This window comes from Paramacrobiotus metropolitanus, unplaced genomic scaffold (assembly GCF_019649055.1).
Source record: "Paramacrobiotus metropolitanus isolate TYO unplaced genomic scaffold, Prichtersi_v1.0 Parri_scaffold0000115, whole genome shotgun sequence".
Taxonomy (NCBI): Eukaryota; Metazoa; Tardigrada; class Eutardigrada; order Parachela; family Macrobiotidae; genus Paramacrobiotus; species Paramacrobiotus metropolitanus.
In genome coordinates, this window is record NW_026570335.1 from 417,462 (window position 1) to 441,997 (window position 24,536).

Genomic DNA, 24,536 nt, shown 5'->3' on the forward strand with positions numbered 1-24,536 from the left:
ACTAAAACAACAAATCATCCCTGTCACCACGCGCACAACAAAACACATGACATGACCACAACCGATGCATTAACAAATAGCAATGATGAATCCGCATATCCACGCTCCGACCCACGTATGTACCTGCAAATATACGAGTATTATGTACACATAATAAATACAAGTGTGAACAATATTTCTTTAAAGTACATTGCACTACAGCTTGCGTCTGCCACCACGGTTCTTGTTCGGGTGCATATCCACAATCGGACGCTGCACAACGCATCCATTCGGTGCGACAAAGCCACCCAACAGTTGAGGCGCTGGCTGCTGAACAGGACCGACAGCGACATCACGTCCACGCTCCCGCATAAATGCCATATCAGAACTGTGTCCTCCCAGCGCATCCAGCCATGGGGTTGCACTTCGTGGCGCTCAAATACATAAAATCACAGTTATACAGATAAATGTTTGCTAAGTACTGTAGTTGTGTAGTATGTACCAGGAGCTGTTTGGGCAAGTGCGGAAGCCGGCAGGCTCGGATTCACTCCATTAGGACGTCCCAAGCAAATGCGCTTGGCGCCACCCGTGCCACGACGACGAACTAAACAAAGTCCAAAATTTAACGTTATGTACGAGCACACACCATTACAAGAATTGAAAATACAGTACCTGGTTGAACAGAGCGTGCTGGGATGGACTCGGTGACTGCGCACAGGCTGGTGAAGCTGGTCGTGTACTGTGGGATCCACGCATTCCACGTGGTGCTCGACCACGCCGTCCTCCACGTGAGCATACAGCAGTACCTGGTTGAACAGAGCGTGCTGGGGATGGACTCGGTGACTGCGCACGGGCTGGTGGAGCTGGTCGTGTACTGTGGGATCCACGCATTCCACGTGGTGCTCGACCACGCCGTCCTCCACGTGAGCATACAGCAGTTCCCATGTTCGTAAGGGAGACCGAGTGCTCTGCACCTTCATGCCCGACAATTCGCGCGCTTAACCAGTTGCTTTTGGCAGCAACGGAGCCGCGAGCATTTGCCGCTAAACATAAGGACATGTAGAGATGTACATAATTATTGTAAAATACGTTTCTTACCGGTTGGTCCCGATGCTTCTTCAGGTTCAGCAGTCGCTGGTGCCGGTGGAAGCACTCGTACAGGTACGGCAACACGCTTGCCAAGAATAGCGGTCCCGCGGATGGAGCCGGCGCCACGTTTATCTATAACAGTAACTTCAAAATAACATTAGTACTTAATACAAAACAGTACTTACGTTGAGTCGGGGCCGGTGGTGCCTGCATCGGGTGTCACTCTCATCGTCCGAAGACGATTCCATCACCATGGGACGCTTTCCTGCACGTCGAACCACTACGGGCAGTGCAGCCGACAACGCAGAACGCTCGGGACTGGAACCTGACACGGGAATACGTCCCAACAGTAGTTCCTCCAGGTACTCTAGGAACTGGTCCAACGTGCCATGGGGTTAAATTCCTTAATATTCAGCCAGTTTTCACCCCGCGCATACTGTGCCAGAGCCGTGTCTTCACGCCGCAAAGTTTTCCGCTTGGCATGTGCGGCACACGCTGCTCCTTTCGTCAAGCACTCGATTACGAAGCGCTCGGCCACTTCCTGTAGTAGACCAAGTGCTCCAACTTGCATGCGCATTTCTGGATTCCTCGTCCAGGTGAGCACACGCACAACGCGTTGGAATGCTAGCCGCGGCAAAAACTTCTACAGGGTTCATTTGGCGATACTTGTCACGTAATGCAGCACGACCGAGCCGTTTCGTCACAATGCGCGATGGATCCGGGCGGCGAGTGGAGCGGTCGCGTGGGTCGGCACTAGCACCGATCTGCGGAACAGGGTCCGGGTCTGCGCTTGGTTCAACCCGGATGATCCGTGAAGGCGTCCAACTCGTACTCATCATCGTGCGCCTCCGCTCGGCGCGGCTATCTGCCACGTCTGACTGGTGATCAAGGTGCAGTTCTTCTGCCTCTGGCCCAACGTAAATGCACGCACCCATCAGTCTGATTGCAGCCATCTGGGTACTAAAAGATAAAAATTAAGGTAGTTATCAATATTTGCACCAGATACTGTTAACTTTATAGCACATACTCGTGTGAAAATTCAGCAGCATTAAAACCAATTTTAGGAACACGATCACCCGCTGAAAACTCAACGCGATGCACTGGATCAAACGGCAGCGGAGGTGAAGGCGTGCGCACATGCTGCTCGGGAGGCAGCTGTCGGACTGGGGTCGGTGGTCGAATGCTTACGCTCTCTTCATTGGAAGACGAGTCACTCTCTCCGATATCAGACGTCAACGGTTTACCACTCTTACGATAACGCACACGTTCCGGAGACGATGGGGGTGTGGTACGAGGCAGCCCGGTTGAGACGGGAAGCTGCTCCGGGGTCTCCATGGAATCATCCATCTTCAACAAAACAGAGATTAATGCGTCAATAACAAAGAAAATGCGTCGAATACTGCTCTGAAGTATCCTAGATTATAATTTCTATGTATAAATACAGTACATATGAATAACGTAAAATTTCGATTTTAGTATGCAACTTGAGCTACGAACAGAAGACCAGAACGTAATGCCAACCAAAATCGAATTTTTATTATTTCGTAAAAATCCGGACAGTAACAATGTCTTTACACCTCAGAATACGTCGCTATCGCAGTAAAATGCACCGAATACTGCATCCTACATTACAACCTATGTATAAGTACAGTACATATGAATAATGTAAAATTTCGATTTTAGTATGCAACTTGATCTACGAACACAATACCAGAACGTGATGCCAACCAAAATCGAATTTTTATTATTTCGTAAAAATCCGTACAGTAACAATGTCTTTACACCTCAGAATACGTCGCTATCGCAGTAAAATGCACCGAATACTGCATCCTACATTACAACCTATGTATAAGTACAGTACATATGAATAATGTAAAATTTCGATTTTAGTATGCAACTTGATCTACGAACACTAGACCAGAACGTAATGCCAACCAAAATCGAAGTTTTATTATTTCGTAAAAATCTGTACAGTAATTAGTTTTTTACACCGCAGAACGTAACATATCACAAAACAGAAGATCACATTATCAAAATGGAAGAGCAGACATCAAAGATTCAAACTACAGAATCTGTACAGAAACAAGTATGTACAAAATCAGAATTAATTTGTACAAAAGCATATGTACAGTAATTACAGGTCGGTATGCTCATTAACCACCGACATTTCGGTACTCTCGGTACTGATAGCGTGGGCTACAGGAGCCACGGCGCACCGGCGTCGAAAGAACATTACGGCACTTGAAATTGCCGCCGCTGCAACGATTACACCGATAATGGCGTAGACCACGTTGGGGCGTTGACTGCGGAGTCATGATCCTCGGGTGCTGGCGTTGTCAGTAGCATTGAGGCTTATCCGCTGGGCTCGACGCTGTCCCGGTGGGCGATATACCCGTGCCCATGTCCGTGGTGTTCAGCGGAACCTTTGGCGTGGCTGTGAAGGAACACGGCCGCAGTCTGACAAGACCGTAAAGTTAACGGTCGACGGTTCCGTACACTCTAGAACCGGATTGCCACGTGCGTCGAAAAGGCGGAGTCGCGGAAAATACCGGCTGAGTGCAGCATACGGAACACCGTACAGACGGTTGCTCTGAAACAGGATAACCTGCACCCACTGTTCCGGGCTGCGCGGGGTAGGCACTGTAGTCAAATCCCCCCCCCCACAGTTCATCACGCCTTCGATGCGCTCGCACTGACAGTGATTCAGACAGCGCGACCATACACCGTGCGCGCTACTGACCACTGACAGCAAGAGCAATACTTGCAGTAGGCGTTCCATCTGCAACAAAACATTCAGTCAGCAGTAAAGTAACTTTGAATGCACATTCAGACAAAACACACGCACACACACATTGGACTCGGACACACGTTCACTTACCTCCTCACATATACGTACACATACAGTACTTTTGCCGATTTACCGTGCCACTGCGGACACTTTTGCCGTTATTTTCACGCGAGTTTAAAAATGTCTTTAGAAAACGCCGCTAACGCTCTGTTTCCCGTCGGAACTGGGGAACGCATGATGAAGAACGGAGTCGTATACTACAGTACTGTTCAACAGGACGACGTTCTTATGCTACAGGGTGTCTATCGTGATTTGGTGGCACGTTTCGAAGACGCCCAGAAGTACTATCCCGATCTCACAATCGGTGTTAGAGTGCAGTTTGTGAAGGAAACCTGGTTCCATCAACAACCGCTTGAGAAGTAGCATTTGCACTATATCCAAAAGAGGAAAAAGGCACTAATATCGCCTTCCGAGAGAATCCAACAAAATGTACCGAAGAAAATTGGAAAGAATGGCGCCCTATTGTTCGCGATTTGGCACACGGTCGTATGCGAAATTATCTAAAGTACCAAGTGAAAAATGGCGCAAAGCCTGCCTGAGTGCCGGCTACCGCATCCAACAGGTTATTACTTTTGAATGTCCCGACGGAGCGGTGTTAAAGCTTGAATGAAACATGCACTGGTGTATGTGACGCCGATGATGACATCGGACCTCCCGCACCAAAATTTGATTATTTCTAACAACGCGTGGACAAGTTCGAAAAGCTGAAGAAACTGGAACAGGGACGTGTTCCGTTCACTCAACCAGACGACCTGGGGGAAGAAAAACGGGACACTATTGCAGGGTTTACACCACCGGTATATCCGTCTTGGGGCGACGAGTTTGACGGAAAGCCAGCTGACTTACTCATTTTTGACGATGCCAACTGATCCACCACGAGTGGTAAGTTTTTGTTGTGTAAATTCAGTTTGAAATTTCCGGTTTGAAATCAAATTTTTAATTTTGAAATTTTTTGATCCATAGAAACCATGGACCCTGAAACGCCACCACCGATTCCCGTAGAGGAAAAGAACCTCGCGGGGAATACTCATTTGGGCTCTATTTTACGCCATACCGTTTGTGTTTTCTCAACTTTTCCGCTTAGGTGCTGTCATTGTATTAAGAGTTACTGATCGATTTCCTATCCACAACATCATTATGCCTCTGATTTCGTTTGTTTTAAATGAATCACGTCGTTTGCTACTCGGACGTAATAATGGAAGTGCAGTTGAATGATGTGTTTTATCACCCAACTTCTATGTTAATCAGTGGGAATTCTGGTTCTGGTAAAACCACGTTTGTGGCAAATATTCTCCGATTTATTAAACTCTCGCAAGTTCCGGAACGGGTTTATTGGTTTTATAAGCACTATCAGTCCTTATACGATCAACTTGTAAAGGAAGGATTTCCAATTACTTTTATCGAAGGTTTGCCAGAAGAAATTTCAAAGCCGAATTTTTTTGATAAAAAACAAGTTAATGTTTGCCATTCCAATACAACGGTCATCTATCTGACACAAAATCTGTTTTTTAAGCAGAGTTTTGGTCGAGATATACGGCTAAACGCCAAAGTCATTGTTTGTTTTAAAAATCCTCAGGACCGACAGCAACTACAAATCTTAGGACGCCAACTTTTTCCTAATAAACTTAATTATTTCATGGAAGCCGTCACGGCCGCTTTTGAGAAGCCTTTTGGTTATATTGTAATTGATTTGCAACACAATATAAGCGATCGATATCGGCTGAAATCGTCGATCTTCGGAGAGAACTTTCCTGGCTATACCGAAGTTTATCTACCGGCATAATGGAGCGAAGTAAAACCGTTTCCAATATTGATTTATTGTCATCAATAGCTAAGAGCAAGCCGAAACTTGCGAAAGCGATTATTAAAAATTCGGAAGACACTTTGATTGATGCCATTTCTGAATGTGCTCTCCAGATTGTTGAAGGCACGGTTCCCGTTTCTGAATCATCGAAAGCTCAACGAGTTCGACGTTTATTGCCCTATTTAAAGTTATTGTCTAAAAAGTCTGTGTCCAGAAAAACTAAACGAAGTTTTCTGTTAGCAAAAGGCTTTGCTTTATTGTCTTTAATCCTGCCTCCTGTGCTTAATTTTGTTTTGGGAAACGCTTGAAAATGGCACGACGAATGTTTTGTTAAATGAAGAACAGCTACGTGCTGTCAGGAAACTCGAAGCCTGTCTCCGTGCCTGTACAGCCTACACATGCTCATCTGGACTATTATGCGAGTCCATTGACCAAGTCATACCGAGATATGACAAACTCACTGCAGAATCCGACAATGACTAGCAGACAGCGTTTAAATGCCCATAGCGACGCGATGGAATGGTACAACAATTATATAGGACAGGCTACACTGCCTATGCAGCAGCATCCAGCGCAGCATCCTTTCGACGAAACTGATGCTGCAACGCATGGTAGCGATAAGTCCACAGATAGAGTGGTTTTTCTACTACCAGAGAAGCAACAGAACAACGCACGCCATTTGCTAACGCACTTACAAGAGTACGGTCATTTTTCAATTGGGAAAAACCTGGAACTTGCAGTAAACGGGATTTTGAAAAACGGTACGAACGTTGTGGATTTAATCCGTTGGCTAACTACACCTACAAATCCAGGACCTTCACAAACTCCTCCAAATGGAATAGAAGAAGTATTCGAGGCAATGAAAAGTTGCAATGCGCCGGCTACGTTATTGCCGAATATGCAGCGTCGTAGAGCATATTTAGATTTTGAACTTTCCGATTTTTCTTTTAATACGCCAGAACGAAACAGCAGTGGCAAACGAAGAAGCAAAGCCACCCCAGTTACGGTTCGAAAAAACTGGAAACATTTTTGGTTAAATTATCAAAATTTCGATTTTGGTGTGCATCTATGTTAACAAAGCAACTCTGTTGATTGTATTGCCTACCAAAATCGAATTTTTCCGAGATATGCAAACTGTCGTGTGTGTTCAAGTGTTTAAGAGTCAAATAAATTCCGGAACCAAACGACGTTCTTTTCCGCATTTTAATAGATAACCTTATACATAGGCAGAGAATATTGCTGCTTTTTCGGCATATGCTTCAAACATTTTCGAGGGTTTTACACACATGCAATTTCCTCTTAGCAAAAGCATACAGCATTTTATCATTGAATTGCAGTCTTTTGGGGTATTCAAACTTATTTACAATTTCACGTAACGTAAGACCGCGACAAGAGTAATAAAGAAAAATACAGAGAAGAGACCACAAAGTTTAGACCGAGGATGTTGAGTTGGATCCGATTTTCCTGATAATGTCCATTGGTAGCCGGAAAATTTTCCGAGATAAATTTGTCAAACTCCATGCCGTAAAATAAAGAAGACTTACCAAAAGAATCAAAGAAAACGACATTTTTACTGTTCTTAGCAAATATAGCTAGCCAGTGCTGTCCGGGTTCCGCGTGCTTGTCCGAGTTCACAATCAGTGCGAGCGGAAATTTTGGACTGGACACGGTTGGTAGCGTGTCTCGTGAGAACACTCGAGGAATATTCTCTGAAGACAGCTATCGTGCTGCACGATATCTAGAAGCTTGATATTGTTCATGTTTAAGCACGTTTGTATGGGTAATAAACGTTCCGTCGTGCGTCAATTTCTACGAGGGCGTTCTTATTGAAATAGACCAATACGGAAAGAGTGGCAGTCGTTTGAGCCGAAAAGATAAGGACAATCCTAGAACTCCTTTTTCGTAGGATTTATGCACGTGTGGTCTCCAATATCAGGTTCAAGGTTAAAACCGAAAATTGCATAACCTTTGGCCCAATCTTTTTGATCAAACGCCAGTGTTGAGTTCTTGTAAATCATACCAGTTGTTTCCAAGAGGCTCAGGTACCCGTCGCGTGTGTTTGTAGCTGAAACCTCTAAGGCTTTCCCAGGAAACGGTTCGGAATTGACATAAGTGATAATCTGGCTCAGTTCATAGGGCTGAAAATTATACGGGTTGCGAGTTAAGTTTCCTCCAACGGCCTCCGACAAAACTAGAGCAACGAAAAGTTGCTTAGGATGACTCCCGAAATAAGTCGTCGCGAGACCAATGATTGCTTCCAGATGGGATGGTCATCTCGAGAACATGTGACTCCACGTAAGGAATCATTACATTTCGTTTTGAAGCATAATCTCATGAGCCAACAAAACTCAGGGTCCAGCTTGACTTTGCGCAGTTTAAGCGTTGCCCGTTTTATGACAATTTTCAAATCAAGTGGCGCTTGAGGACAAAGCAACGCAAACTTGTCTTTAGATCGTGCCAATACTAATTTCAAGTCCACTTTAGGTGGAATAAGACGTGATTGGTTCGCTAAGTCACTAGGAAATTTCATAAATAAATGCCATGAATTTCCGCCCTCGATCATGCCACGGCGCGTAAGGAACCCATCATTCAAAACTAGATTGTTTGGATTAGCTGCAGGCAGTGTAATATAATTCACGTCAAAGCTTCCGGCAGTGTCCAAAACAAAACCAGAGCTTAACAGCTGTGTTCGACCTTCAGAGCCAAAATTCAATAGGTTTTCGAAGTAGGATGAGTAATGTGATAAGGAAGGAACAGATGAAACAGTCTCACTGTTTAATAAAAGTTCATGTCCGCTAAATAGGCTACGTGTAAAGTTGTTAACGACGCCCCAGTTCAAATCAGCGGCAGGAGCGGCTCCTGCAGTTGTTAAAACAGTTACATCCAGTAAAATAGTGCTGTTTGCTAGATCTATCATTTCCTCTGGGGTTCCCGGAACCTCCCAAGCAATCGTATCCACGTTCAAAGTATTTCCTATTGGATTATAGGAAACATACTTCGCGGATTCGATTGCCGTTTGAGTAGGCGGCAAAGAAAAATGGTCCAATTCCGATTTTAAACACAAAGGTGTATTAGCATCCATTCTCGTGAGAGTTAGCGTAATAATCCCGAAAGCGGAACGCGCATACGCTTCTTCTTGCGCAAACGTTAGTTTGCGATGCGGTTTAGCAGTTTATTATGTGTTGTGTAATATAGGGCAAAGTGCGATGCAATTGACGCAGTATTTGCAACAGAAGAACAGCGTCCTCACCTTGCCGTTCTATCCGCAGAAGATCGTCCACGCTCGCTTTCGCTGGGTCATTCATGCGCCTAACGCTAAGGTACACACACAGGCGCAGTGCGGTGGCTTGAAAAAAATGATTCCGTATGCCCGTTACTGCCCGTTTACACGGTATTTCATATTCTTTGCAAGTTCTTGCATGTTGTCAATATTGTTACAGAAATTGTTTTGTTCTGTAGATATATATGCCGAAAAAAAATGTTTTTTTTCTCACACGAATGTCGCCTCGTTTGCAGAGGATGGTTTTCTGTGAGTTTTCATGCATGTGCCCAGTAACTAGACAATCCATAAACAGCATAGTCTGCGAAAGCGCGCTGTGTAAAAAGTGCCGGGATAAGTATTGGTTTCTATGGGCCGACGATGCCTTCCCGGCGTAGCTTAGGCGTACGGCACCCAACCGCTACATTGCGCCATCCCGGCGAGAAGTAGAATCAACAAGTTGGGGATTGCAACTCTCTGTTGCAGGAGGCAGTGTCCGACGGGTGGCTACCCAAACAAAAGGGAAAACAAAATCAGGTCCCAACGTACCTGACTTTATATTTCCTGTTGTTTTGATAGTCAGCTCCTGGCCTTTGAACTCTGAACGCCCAAAGTAGACCTTCTGGTACGTACCTGTCAACGCTCAGTTAGTGCCCATCACACGGCTGATCGATCACGTGCTAAGCAGTATTCCGATTTGTATTGCGAATTCCGTCTTGCCAGACGGAATATGCAAAACAAGTCGGAATTCCCAAATGGCGAGGTAGTGGGTAAGTCAATACAGGCCGGTACCCTTATAAACTTGGTCTTTGCCAGGTCACCCGCTATTCGATGCTTAGATCCAGTTCGCATCGTCCAGTGGAGCAGTGCCGTCGTTGCAAGAGCGATATGCATAACGCTCTTTCTATATACATATAATTTCTATGCAAGTAAGCCTATGTTGACAGTTGAGTTACGCCAATGAAGCGCCACGATGCCGGCCCTATTAACGACCGCGATAAAAGTAATCACCTACTGATACAAAGAAAGAAATAAAACGAATGCAGCTGCTTGGCAGGAAGTGCCTGTGAGGTTTTATTTTGGAATCATACAGTTGTACGGCGTCCAGGGATCACACAGTCCCGCTGGACTGAAATGCAGGACAGACAATGAAATTCATTCAAGTCAGTAAAATTGTTAAGGCTCCGGCGATCAATATCCGCAAGTGCGCTTGAGGTGTGAAAGGGCAGACGACATCCATGGACCGCTCTGCTGAATCTCTACGGAATTACAGCATGGCAAACACTGCAGAGTGGAAAATTAACGCGATTTGACGTAGTACATCACACTGTTGAATCCCAAACTGACAAACGTTAGAACACATGTTCCTTTGGACAAATACTTGTTTGGCCGACGTCCACAGGTGACTAGTTCTGGCTGCACCTCCAAAAAGGATCACATTAATTTGTCAGAAAAACACTGTAAATTGTCCTTAGCATTCGGAATACGTTTTGCTATTTGGCGGCTACACGGAACCATAACCACTGAAAACAACACACGAACAAACGTTCCAACGGTTGATGACCTTTTATGATCACTGGACTTAAAGGTCACCCGTATGGACATTAACGAGTTAAAATCTGTCTTTGTTAACAATTTTGTGATAATCGGTTCGTGCAGTAGTTTGGTGAGTTTGCGCTCCTGTCCGCTTGCTTTCCCACAGCCAATGTGGACGGTATCCGCGTTGAGAGCTCGCTCAGCATGTCAACAAAACCCTACCCGTTCATATGGGCAGAACCGACAATAATCGATGGCGTCGATTTTGCGCAGAGGGGATCATATTTCTCGCAGTTCTATAGTGTGCTGGATGACGTGCGTTCTTTTCCCTTGGCTGGTGTTGCAGCGCAATGTTTGCGTTTCTAAGTGCTGCCACTTAATCAGAGGAAGCCCATACGCCGCATACGTTGGGAACTCAATCTTGCAGACGGTAAAATCCACGGATCACCGTGTTTGTACCTGCGCAGCCTGCCCCGATGGCAACAACGTGCAGCCATCCATGCTAATGTAGCCGGCAGGAAGTTGGATGATCGACGCTCAATGAAATCGTATCCATCATTCTACCGCTTGTTGACAGTAAGGTACGAGGCAAGCGACAACTCTTTCCCATCGCTTTAGTAAATTTTATCACTTTCCCTGCTGCATCTTACCCGTGTGCAGGCGCTCACGTGATACTTGATTTCAGCCGTTTCACGTCGTTTTGCAGCTATAGTTGATTGTGCAAACTAATAAAGTATAGAAAAGAGCACGGCAGGCGAGATTTTATCGCCGGCTCAGTAAGCGCTGATTACAAAGGATACGATATCAGTATCACGTGAGCGCCTGCACACGGGTAAGATGCACCAGGGAAAGTGATAAAATTTACTAAAGCGATGGGAAAGAGTTGTCGCTTGCCTCGTACTGTACCTAGATGCGATTTTCTTGAATATCAAACCATCTTTTTGAGCGGATCGCGAAGCTGACGAACGATTTCTCCATAACATTCTTAAGAAATTCTATTTACTGTAAAATAGACAATTTATTCGAAATTTTTATTAAGTACACCCTTTAAACTTTTCTCGACAGATGTAAAATCTTTTATTCTAACATATCTGAGATATTAAAAATACACAAACGCATTTAATAATGCACGAAATATGTGACGATACACATTAATTTAACCTCTGTTCTAACAGATAATCAGTACAATTATGAGGACTGAACAGAGATATTTTTCATGTGCTCCTTTTCTTCACGATGCATTTATTAAACTGCGTCGATTGTGCTACGCATTTTAATGGCTTCCTCCGCCACGAACAGAAGGAGCAGAAGCAGCACTACATCCGCTGGATCGACTGAGCGTAAGCCAGAAATAAGGACAGCATGGACACATAATATTATTTTTACATTCATCTGTACTGTCATTACTGTATACTACTCCTGCAGTGCACTTGCAGTAGTTTACTGATGCACTTGTACTTGCATTTACACTCCACATGCCTTTGAATATTATTTTGCATGCGGCAGTTAAACTGCAGACAGTACTTTATCGATTCTTGTGAAACCTTGACTGCAACTCTTTGGTGCACAGCTGATTTAACACGATTCCATGTGATAACATTTGTAATACGTTCCCTATTTGTCAAATAAATGAAACAGTATGTCAGTTTGTGTATTAATCTTGGGAATTTGGAACCATATTAAGACATTATGGCATGTCGTGATGTGTTATTTAGTAACCGTATGCGGTTCTCTTTTGCTCTGTACAAAACAATGTTGGCTCATATTTCCAGCAAAGATAATTTGCTATTATCACCGTTATCTGCCGAATTGGCCGCTATTACGGCACACATTGGAGCGCAGGGAAAAACACGCAGTGAAATAGCGGGAGTATTGAAGCGACGGCGGATTACACACGCGAGGACGATGCGCACTACTAAGCGCGTTCGCCATAAAAAAATTACGTACAGATACTTGTAAGTTTGTGAGATATAAAAAATCTCTACATTTTTTATGCTTTATGCAGTGCTTCTGTCAATAACGTTGTTGACATTCAAACTGATCATAATCTCGACTGATAATACCTCAGTTTTTCAGAGTCGATTAAAAACTTCGAACTGTCATCTCGCTTGGGGATATTTGTTGAAGAAAGTGCTCCTGTGAACGAACATTACGTCGAACGAGCACACAATCTCGTCCAGGCAGCTTGTACACCTGTTCTATTTGCGAGTGATCCTGATAGCGCTTGGGAAAGCGTGAAAAACTTTGTAACGCTCCCAACGAAGGGAAAGGTTCCCGAAATCCCGGGGTTACCCAGAATCCCGTCGCCTATTAATTTAGTATTCGCGACTACTGCTCATTTGCAATCTAACTGGGCGAATCATTTTCCTGGTCACCAGACCGCAAAAAATGGTTTACCCTGGCTACGGGTGCCAAGATCCTGGTGGATGTGCCTCCTTAAACCTGCGGCTATACAGACCATGCAGCCTGTTTCGGAAAAGGTAATGTCGCAATATTCCCACGTGCATCATATCGCCGACGTGAAGCGAAACGAAAAACATTTTATCGCAGATATCGGTGTATTTTGATTACAGTGCGTCGGGACTTAAATCGGCAAAGCTTTTCACCGCTAAAACGTGCACTTCCTGTAGTCAAGTAACGCGGCTGTAACTCAAAGAATCCTTTAACAGCGCATCCTGCATTAAAGCATCGGGCATCATCCAGTGCCGGTTTTTGCGGTGACCACAACATCGAACTAATTGTTTTTGGTAAACTGCTTTAACGCCTTCTTTTCTAAGAAATATCTGGGTAAGGTTCGAGCACTAACAGACGGTCCGGCCGGAAGAAGCAGATTCAGGTAAGAGGGTTACAAACGCGTCCCATAAACAGGATCGTGCTTGATTGTTCATGGCATACGATGAATAAGAACGGCCGATTGGCTATGAACCTCTCTTTATTTCTTGGACTCATGGACATGATTATGCAACGATCCGTAGATGCAGGGTAACAGTCAGTGCCGCTTTCGTCGATCCCTACAACACGTAAGTACGTAACGATGAAACCTTCGGTGCGCATTTGCTTACCCGGTATTTTACAGTGTGTCAGTACTCAACAGAAAATGGCTTTCGGCAGTGCACTGTATCTGTACATAATTATGTTACCACTTATTATGCAGCATTCAGATATTAAGTTACGCAAAAACTCGAAATTTAACCACTTCCTTCCAGCTGACAGACGAGTCAGAAGTGGCAAATTCTTCCACTTCCTCATTCCACTGCAATTTTTTTCCATCTTCTTTATTCTATGTACCAATCATCATTTCTTTCCTTAAAAAAAGACTGATAAAATTTTTTAAAGTGTTTTGTTTGCAGTTAGTAAATTTTGACGGTTACAGGTACCTGTAAAGGTGTGCAGAACTCGCCTACATTCTAGAGTACCCAATGGTCAACTGCCACACGCACGGTCAGGATTCCTTCGACTTCCCCCAAAAGAATCGAGACAAGGATTTCACGAATAAAAGTTAATGTTTGACTAAGCAAAGCATTTTTACAAAAATTCGTTAAAATTTTGGAAAACAATTTTGTCAACAAAATTCCTGTAAGAACCCCGGAAATCTAGGAAACTGTGACCATGGCTCACCGTAAACGGCTGTCTGCACCATGGTCGAAATCTTTAAAGGTGACAGTGTGCTTATTCCGGACAAGTCAGCCTCGTCGGAAAACACGGTCGGCATTCCCATTTCCGCGAGAACTTTGTCGACCGCCATGGTGCACTTCAAGGAGAATTTCGGGATCTCCACTGTTACGACATGGGCTAGCTCCATTTTCTCGATTTCCCGGAGTAAGATTTCGGGTGTCAACAATTTTTCCACATGGCGTAGCCTGTTTTTGCGCAGTGGACAGGAGAACCAGTGTCTCTTGCCAGGGAGGATGAAATAGGCGGTGCAATGATCTCCCACGTACGGCAGTTCCAGAATTTTGGCGCCGTGCAGCTTCCAGCTTTTGCGATATCGGCATAATCGAGTGAACCTTCCGTGCATAGTGTCCACCAGGATCTTGGCACCCGTAGCCAGGGTAAACCATTTCTTGGTGGTCTGGTGGCCAGGAAAATGATTCGCCCAGTTAGATTGCAAATGAGCAGTAGTCGCGAATGCTAAATTAAAAGCCGACGGGATTCTGGGTAACCCCGGGATTTCGGGAACCCTTCCTTTCGTTGGGAACGTTACAAAGTTTTTCACGCTTTCCCAAGCGCTATCAGGATCACTCGCAAATGGAACAGGTGTACAAGCTGCCTGGACGAGATTGTGTGCTCGTTCGACGTAATGTTCGTTCACAGGAGCACTTTCTTCAACAAATATCCCCAAGCGAGATGACAGTTCGAAGTTTTTAATCGACTCTGAAAAACTGAGGTATTATCAGTCGAGATTATGATCAGTTTGAATGTCAACAACGTTATTGACAGAAGCACTGCATAAAGCATAAAAAATGTAGAGATTTTTTATATCTCACAAACTTACAAGTATCTGTACGTAATTTTTTATGGCGAACGCGCGCTTAGTAGTGCGCGCTTTCGCTGTCGCATCTTACTTTCTGGTTTGAACGTGATTTCCGTGATATCATCGCAGACGAGCGAGATCTCTTCAGCGTCATCGAGGATGTACATGAACCCTCTGCCTTCAATTTCATCGCAGAGAAACGTGATTCCCCGGGCTTCATCGCGGCTAATTTGCGTTAAACAGCCAGCAACGTCCTCGACTGTGTAATCCGCCGTCAAGCCTAATACTCCCGCTATTTCACTGCGTGTTTTTCCCTGCGCTCCAATGTGTGCCGTAATAGCGGCCAATTCGGCCGATAACGGTGATAATAGCAAATTATCTTTGCGGGAAATATGGGCCAACATTGTTTTGTACAGAGCAAGTGAGAAGCGCAGACGATTATTAAGTAACAGATCTTGGCATGCCATAATGTTTTAATATCGTTCCAAAATTTACAAAATTAATACGTATGCAAACTGATAAGTTATTTTATTTATGTGACAAACAGAGGAACTTATCACATGAGAATCTGATATGATGGGATCGTGTGAAATCAGCTGCACCCTAAAGAGCTGCAGTAAAGGTTTCACAAAAATCGATAAAGTACTGTATGATGTTTTCCTGCCGCATGCAAATATTCAAGGCATGTGGAGCATAAATGCAAGTACAGTAAGAGTGCATCAGTAAACTATTGCAAATGCAATATATCTGTACAGTGCAGATGAATGAAAAATTAATAATATGTGTGTCTATGCTGTCTTTATTTTAAACTTACGCTCAGTCGATCCAGCGGATGTAGTGCTGCTTCCGCTCCTTCTTCTTAGATTCGTGGCGAAGAATGCCATAAAAATGCGTAGCACAATCGACGTAGCTTAATAAATGCATCATGAAAAAAAGGAGCACATGAAAAATAGCTCTGTTCAGTCCTCATAGTTGTATTGATTATCTGTAGAACAGAGGTTAAAATAATGTTTATCGTCGCATAATTCGTGCATTATTAAATGCGTTTTTGTATTTTTAACTTCCCGAAGGTGTTCAGAATAAAATATTTTACATCCGTCGAGAAAGGTTTAGAGGTGTGTACTTAATAAAAATTTCGAATAAATTGTCTATTTTAAGTAGAATTTCTTAAGAATGTTATGGAGAAATCGCTTCGCGCTCCGCGCAAAAAGATGGTTACATATTCAAAGAAATCGCATCTAGGTACTTTCTGTGGACCTGCGGCAGAATAATGGGTACGATTTCATTGAAAGTCCATCATCCAGCTTCCTGCCGGCTACATTAGCATGGATGGCTGCACGTTGTTGCCATCGGGGCAGGCTGCGCAGGTACAAACACGGTGATCCGTGGATTTTACCGTCTGCAAGATTGAATTTGCCAACGTATGAGGCGCATGGGCTTCCTCTGATTAAGTGGCAGCACTTCAAAATGCAAATATTGCGCTGCAACACCAGCCAAGGGAAAAGAACGCACGTTATCCAGCAAACTATAGAACTGCGAGAAATATAATCCCCTCTGCGCAGAATCGACGCCATCGATCATTTTCGGTTCTGCCCAGATGAACGGGTAGGGTTTTGTTGACATGCTGAGCGAGCTCCCAACGCGGATACCGTCCACATTGGCTGTTGGAAAGCAAGCGGACAAGAGCGCAAACTCACTAAACTACTGCACGAACCGATTATCCCAAAATTCTTAACAAAGGCAGATTTTAGCTCGTTAATGTCCATACGTGTGACCTCTAAGTCCAGTGATCATAAAAGGTCATCAACCGTTGGAACGTTTGTTCGTGTGTTGTTTTCAGTGGTTACGGTTCCGTGTAGCCGCCAAATAGTAAACGGTATTCCGAATGCTAAGGCCAATTTTACAGTGTTTTTCCGACAACTGTGAACCTTTTTGGAGGTGCAGCCAGAACTAGTCACCTTTTGGAAGTCGGCCAAACAAGTATCTGCCCAAAAGAACATATGTTCTAACGTTTGTCAGTTTGGGATTCAACAGTGTGATGTACTACGTCAAATCGCGTTAATTTTCCACTCTACAGTGTTTGCCATGTTGTTATTCCGTAGAGATTCAGCAGAGTGGTTCATGGATGTCGTCTGCCCTTTCACACCTCAAGCGCACTTGCGGATATTGATCGCCGGAGCCTTAATAATTTTACTGGCTTGAATGAATTTCATTATCTGTCCTGCATTTCAATCCAGCGGAACTATTTGAACCCTGGACGCCGTACAACTGTATGATTCCAAAATAAAACCTCACAGGCACTTCCTGCCAAGCAGCTGCATTCGATTTATCTCTATCTTTATATCAGTAGGCGACTACTTTTATTGCGGTCGCAAATAGGGCCGGCATCATGGCGCTTCATTGGCTTAACTCAACATGGGCTTACTTGGATAGAAATTATATATACATAGAAAGAGCGTTACGCATACTTGAAGTATCGCTCTTGCAACGATGGCACTGCTCCACTGGGCGACGGGAACTGGATCTGAGCATTGAATAGCGGGTGACCTGGTAAAGACTAGGTTTATAAGGGTACCGGCCTGTATTGACTTACCCACTACCTGGCCACTTGGGAATTCTGACTTGTTTTGCATATTCCGTCTGGCAAGACGGAATTCGCAATACAAATCGGAATACTGCTTAGCACGTGATCGATCAGCCGTGTGATGGGCACTAATTGAGCGTTGACAGGTACCAGAAGGTCTACTTTGGGCGTTCAGCGTTCAAAGGTTTGGAGTTGACTATCAAAACAACAGGAAATATGAAATCAGGTACGCGGAATCTCCTTTTGTTCTCCCTTTTGTTTGGGTAGCCACCCGTCGTACACTGCCTCCAACAACAGAGAGTACAATCCTTACTGGTTGATTCGACTTCTCTCCAGGATGGCGCCCTGTAGCGGTTGGGTGCCGTGACTGGCTTACAAACAGTTCTGTCTGCTATCATAAGCTGAAGTCTATGTTAATTTATTCATCCTGCGTTCAAACTTTTTTGCCACTGCCATCGATTCATACGCCGTGATGTTCTCGTAGGCCCGTAAAAACAAGTGCTTTTCCCGGCATTTTTTTCACAGCGCGCGTTCGCAGACTTTGTTGTTTGTTAATTGGCTAGACACATGAAAACAGAAAAACATTCTCTGCAAACGAGGCAAAATATTTACAGTATCCTTAAATTAAGCGGCAGTGCTTTGACCACGGTATTACACCACCACGCATATGACAGCACACACGAGCAGAAACAGAGCGAATGCGTTGTTCTCTTGTTGTCGCACCGTAAAATCCCTGTTTGTTGGTGACGTCGGAAGGGCAACTGCTATTTTGCAATTCCGGTGAGAATAGTGCATTGGCGCTTCTCGAAAGTTACGCCAGTTGTTTAAAAAATCTATCTGGATTCTGGCCAATCGGATAGCTCTGAACCATTGAGAGGATCCTTATGTTTGAGCCACTTGATTGCAACTTCTTAAAATAATACTCGTAGCCTATTTAGCTACTACAGAAATTGTACGCCTTTTATAAAATTGCTTTGAGTTCCTTCTTTTGTGATGATTATATTAAACTTTGTGCATTAACTGAAGCGGTTCTCCTTCGCTCAAATATTATTAAATTAAAAGGAACGGTAAATTACTTATAAATAAACAGGAAAATTATTAATCATAACCAAATTTTTCATCCAAAATAAATTCAACAAAGTAAAACAAATCAACAACAATCAACAAAACCCAAATCAACAAAACCAAATTTTTTAATCAACAAAATAAAAAGAAATTTGAAATTTTTTTAGCGGCATATACCTACAGAAGAAAACAATTTCTGTAAGACTGTAACAATATTGACAATATGCAAGAACTTGCAAAGAATGTGGAATACTGTGTATACGGGCAATAACGGGCATATGGAATCATTTTTTTCAAGCCACCGCACTACGCCTGTGTGTACCATAGCGTTAGGCGCATGAATGACCCAGCGATAGCGCTCTTGCGCGTGGACGATCTTCTGCGGATAGAACGGCGAGGTGAGGATCGACGCCGCTCTCCTGTTGCAAATACTGCGTCAATTGCGTCGCACTTTGCCCTATATTACACAACACATAAACTACTAAACCGCATCGCGCACTACCACATTTCCGGCGAAATAACATTATTTAAAATAAATTGATGCAGAATAGCCTAGAAATATGGAAAAAAGAAAGAATATAATAGAAGTCAACGTCGAATACGCAAATTATTTAAAATAAAAAAAATACGCCAAACAATAATACAGAAAATAAAATAATAAAAAATACAACAATAAATTCAACAATATAAAACAAATGCTATGAGAATTAATAATAGTACTCGTATAAAATATACAGAATAAATGTTAGAATAAAATAATATGGGGTGTCTTTATTTACAGATATACAGCCTGGCACCGCCAAGTTCGGACAGTTTTTTTCAGAAAATTACTGCCAGGGATGAGGGATCCGTCAACATATACGACCCTATTTAATATTTTCTTGGTTTCCTGATGTGTCTCGCATCTTTTGCAGTCGAACTTTTTAGAATAAGATCGCGCTTTGAATTTTGGGGAGCGATAATCCAAACCAGACTAGTCTAAAAAAGCGGCCCGACCCATCTACCGCGGTAGTCTTGGTCTCATTTAAAATTTTAAAAATTCTGTTGATGCTATAGTCCAAAAGCAGTTATTCTATGATGTTGGCCATTTAATGCTCTTCAGGAATATCCTAGACCCTTACCGATTTCGATCAAGCCTATGTGACCTTTGCAGTGCGACTGCGGTACTATCGAATCAGAGGACTGCTTTCATTTGCACACTCGCCGCGCAGCCACGAGGTGTCGGAAATAGCCACTTTTAGAATGATCTTGTTCAGAAGACACTGATCGTCATTTTAAGCTACTTCATTCACAGGATAAGCTCGTTACGTTCACCCTCCTCGTTACGTTCTTTACGTTCACCCTCCGCTGCTGTTCGAAGGAGGGTAGGTACAAAGTGGTCCAAATCTAATTTTAAAACTATTAAAACTAATAAAACCAAGCGTTTTAATTAATAAATACATCGGATCGACAGTGATTTCTCAAAAAGCGGTTTTAAGGTTTTAATGGTTTTTACTAATATATAGTTTTGATAGTGATTTTTCGGAAAGCGGTTTTAAGGTTTTAGCAGTTTTATTACTAAATTACAGTTTTATCAGTGATTTCTCAGAAAGCGGTTTTAAGGTTTTAGTGGTATTATTACCATTATACAGTTTTAGCAGTGATTTTTCAAAAAGCGGTTTTAAGGTTTTAGCAGTTTTTACTGACATTTAGTTTTGATAGTGATTTTCTGGAAAGCGGTTTTAAGGTTTTAGCAGTTTTTACTACAGTTTTATCAGTGATTTTTAAAAAAGAGGTTTTAAGGTGTAAGTGGTTTATTACTATTATACAGTTTTAGCAGCGATTTTTCAAAAAACGGTTTTAAGGTTTTAGTAGTTTTATTACTAAACAACAGTTTTATCAGTGATTTCTCAGAAAACGGTTTTAAGGTTTTAGTGGTTTTATTACTATTATACAGTTTTAGCAGTGATTTCTCAGAAGGCAGTTTTAAGGTTTTAGTGGTTTTATTACTATTATACAGTTTTAGCAGTGATTTCTCAGAAAACGGTTTTAAGGTTTTAGAGGTTTTGTTACTATTTACAGTTTTAGCAGTGATCTTTCTAAAGCGGTTTTAAGGTTTTAACGGTTTTATTACTAATACACAGTTTTGATAGTGATTTTTCGGAAAGCGGTTTTAAGGTTTTAGCAGTTTTATTACTAAATTACTGTTTTATCAGTGATTTTTAAGAAGGAGGTTTTAAGGTTTTTGCAATTTTTACTGATATTTAGTTTTGATAGTAATTTTTAAGAAAGAGGTTTTAAGGTTTCAGCGGTTTTTAATGATTTTTTGTTTTGATGGTGTTCTGAAGCCGGTTTTTAGGCGTTGACAGTTTTATTTCTGAGGTTTGTAAGGTTTTACAGGTCTCAACCAATATAGTAGTTTTGACAGTAATTATTCAGGAAACAGTATTAAGCCCTTAGAAGTATTATCATTAGGTAGATATTCGGAGGTTATTAAAATGATCTATTGACAGTAAGACCTCAGTTCACCGTAATTTTGTTACTGAGTTCTGACAATGAGAGCGGGTTTAAGGTTTTTAGACTTTTAGTATTACTAAATGTTTGCAGGTATCACGGTTTCTTTGATTTCGCACGTATGGAGGGTTTTAACAATAAAATTCCTTTTAATTACTTACTATTGCATGTGTTTTCCAAAACCCATATAAACTTTTTACATTGTAACTATTGTTGTTGCCACAGTCTGCGGCAGCAACAACAGTTACGCATAACGACTGGGTTCTATTTGGCACCGGTTGATGGAAGACACTAGCACCGGAACATGGGTCACCGGTGCAACCGGGCCGCCGTCCTTGCTAAAGGATCCCCCAACGCCTCATCCAAGAGGGTAGGCGGAAGATAAGAACGACTTGTTATACTATGTAAACCATCAGATGCTGTTATGTTGAAGTAAATATAAACTTTACCTTCTATTGAGATACTTATTATATATACTTATTATATATACTTATTACTTCAACATAACAGCAACTGAAATTCACTAAACAGACACACCATCGCTACACATGCCATATTCACGATCAGTGATGGTTTGCTTCTCCAGCATCGTTATGTACATGAACTTGTACATCCCAAAAGACACATCCTAATGCCTTTCTAAGTCGTCCTGCCTAACAATCACCTCTGCTGTGTTAACCGGAATTAGCTCTGCTAATTCTGTTTTTGTGTACTGACGACAGGCAGGTAACATACACAGTAACTTAGTTACGAATATTTTGCAAAAGCGCAATAATGATCTCAACAGAGTCTCGATCAATAGCTATATTAAAGCTATATTAAACCTTAGAGAAAGATGCTATTGACATAAGTAAGAAAAATATTTGCAAAGGTCAGGAAACCATGTCCCAGCACTAATTTGCCGATTATAAATTCCTGTTAAATAAGTTAAAGGTTGCAGTCCCATATACAGTTACATACTGCTATTAAAGTGCAGTACTCGTACAGACACAGAAGGGTACAGTACTGTACTTACCGGCGGGTGGCTAAACGAAATGGTCGTCTCCGATTTCGAGTTTTGTTTTCTCGCCAACCATTTACCGCATCGTACAGTATTTAAGACTCGTTCAAAGGAAAATTTCAAAGACTACTAAAAACAACAAACTTTGTTTTGGGAAAGAAGACACCTTCCTTAACAAGAGAACCAAATTAAGCTCTGAAAAGGTTCACTATGTCCCACGCACAACTGAAAACCTTGCGACATTTTCTTTCCGTACGAACTTTTTTCATTTTTCCAATGGTTTTATCTAGAGAATGGTTTCGGTTTTCATTCGAAAACAATTTTGTTGACATGGTAATTTGTGCCGAATGAATTAAATAGGTTATCTATTTTTGCTCTTTTCGAAAAAGTAAAGATTTATTATCCGATTTTTTTTGAACGAATTTGACCTAGAAAAAGACTCCACGCGTTAAAAACGAAATGATTTTTAAGATCTCTACTTGCCCAATTTACCAGAATTTCGTGTACGTTGTCTATGCTTTCTTGTTTTGTTTCCTGGCCGAACGCGGTCTCACACAACACGAAGTTTTTAACACTATTTGTAAAAACATAAGAAACAACCTCTGCGACACACAGCAGTGTGCTCGGGTGAATAACAGGAGTTTCTATTCTAGAAACAGGGAAATCCGAATTTTTGTTTCGTGGACATCCTGAAGCTCCACCTAGTTTGGCAAAATATTTTACTATAAACCATACCTTGGCATAAGGTCTATTGAGCATAATATTTGTACGTTGTAAAGATTGCTCTTTCAAATGGAACTAACGCACTGTCGATCAAAATTAAAGCGCACATTGATAATCAGACGGCCTTTTGTTTGGCCACCCGGTATCTCTGTACTGTTCTAGGAAACAGTTCAAAATCAAAGCACGTATACAGTGGCTCTACGATTTTTAGCCATTAAAAATTTTAAACATTTATTATTGATTTATTCTTCAAAAAGCTTTTCCTCGGATTTATCTTACAGTGTACATATCAGGAAATGTCTCCCAAATTTCTGAAAGTGTTCAACTCTCAAATTTGTAGGGTAGACATGAGACATAATTTACAGTTAAGTTGGTGTTTGGTGAGTAGACGGATCCGCGACTAATGCAACACAAGTACAACGGGTTTGCTGTGTAAACTTTGCTGCTAAGACACATGGCCATATAGTCAGAAATCAGCCAATTTCAGGTTTCTAGCACTTTCCATAATTTTAAAATGAAATCCAAAATTTTTGAAATTCATATTAAAATCGAAAAAAATGCTATGGATCTGATATTGGTTTAATTTGCCTATTTCCACTTTGTGGCATGTGTCTTGTATAGCAAAGTTTCAAAAAGATCGGATAATTACCAGACTTTTGGTACACAACAATGCATTTAAACTATTCGCCCATTTTAGTTCGCCATATCTCGGCAACCGGATGTTGCGCGCGCAAAAGGTTTTTAGAACAATGTATACAAATCATTTAGCTTTAGAATGGCGCAAAGTATTACAAAAAAGTGATTCGGAGTGCGCGAAAGCGAACTTTTTAGTGTATGTATCCCATTTTCGACCGGGCCTGGCCATTGTCCTTAAGCTGTCTTAGCCGCCTGTCTGAGGAGGGACAATTTTTCATGCTGGCATCTTACTGGTGGTTTATTGTTTTTTAAATAAAGTTCTTTAAATAAATAAAGGGGGGTCAGCTTTGCAGGAGATCGTTCTGATAACCGGCACCCGCGCACCCGCTCGTGGGCATTCGCTAATGCTTTACAAAAGATCGAGCGCACAGGATGTGCTTGCAACCTCCGTCAAATCGGTATCAGAACCAGATTTCAGTAAAAACTGCTAAAACTTTAAAACCGCTTTCTGAAAATCCACTGGTAAAACGATATATTAGTAATTAATCCGTTAAAACTTAAAAACCGCTTTCTGAAAAATCACTGTTAAAACTTGAAACTTTATGCTGTTAACAAAACCGTTAAAACCTTAAAACCGCTTTCTGAAAAATCCCTATCAAAACTGTGTATTAGTAATAAAACCGCTAAAACCTTAAAACCGCTTTCTGAAAAATCACTATCAAAACTGTGTATTAGTAATAAAACCGTTAAAACCTTAAAACCGCTTTCTGAAAAATCACTATAAAAACTGTGTATTAGTAATAAAACCGTTAAAACCTTAAAACCGCTTTCTGAAAAATCGCTGTCCATACTATATATTGTTATTTTTATTACTAAAAACTGTTAAAACCGTAAAACCAGTTTTTTGAATATCACTCATCTCATATAGTAATTTATTTTTTTTTTAATTTTAAGAGTTTTAGAAGTTTTAGTAGTTTTAAAGCTTTTAAGAGTTTTAAGAGTTTTAAAGGTTTTAAAGGTTTTAAAGGTTTCAAGGGTTTTAAGGG

At 42.1% G+C, this 24,536-nt stretch overlaps 1 protein-coding gene across 1 annotated transcript; it reads right to left on the reverse strand.

The window, feature by feature from the left end:
• Window positions 1–1,435: 1,435 nt before the first annotated feature.
• On the reverse strand, window positions 1,436–15,617 carry LOC129598137 (alpha-1-antiproteinase F-like). Its single transcript, XM_055495901.1, has 6 exons — window positions 15,081–15,617; window positions 14,134–14,889; window positions 7,793–7,911; window positions 3,674–3,847; window positions 2,257–2,415; window positions 1,436–1,609 (listed from the first exon to the last, which is right to left on the reverse strand). The coding sequence occupies exons 1-6, from the start codon at window positions 15,454–15,456 to the stop codon at window positions 1,436–1,438; spliced, it is 1,758 nt and encodes a 585-aa protein (XP_055351876.1). The 5' UTR covers window positions 15,457–15,617.
• Between the last annotated feature and the right edge of the window lie 8,919 nt (window positions 15,618–24,536).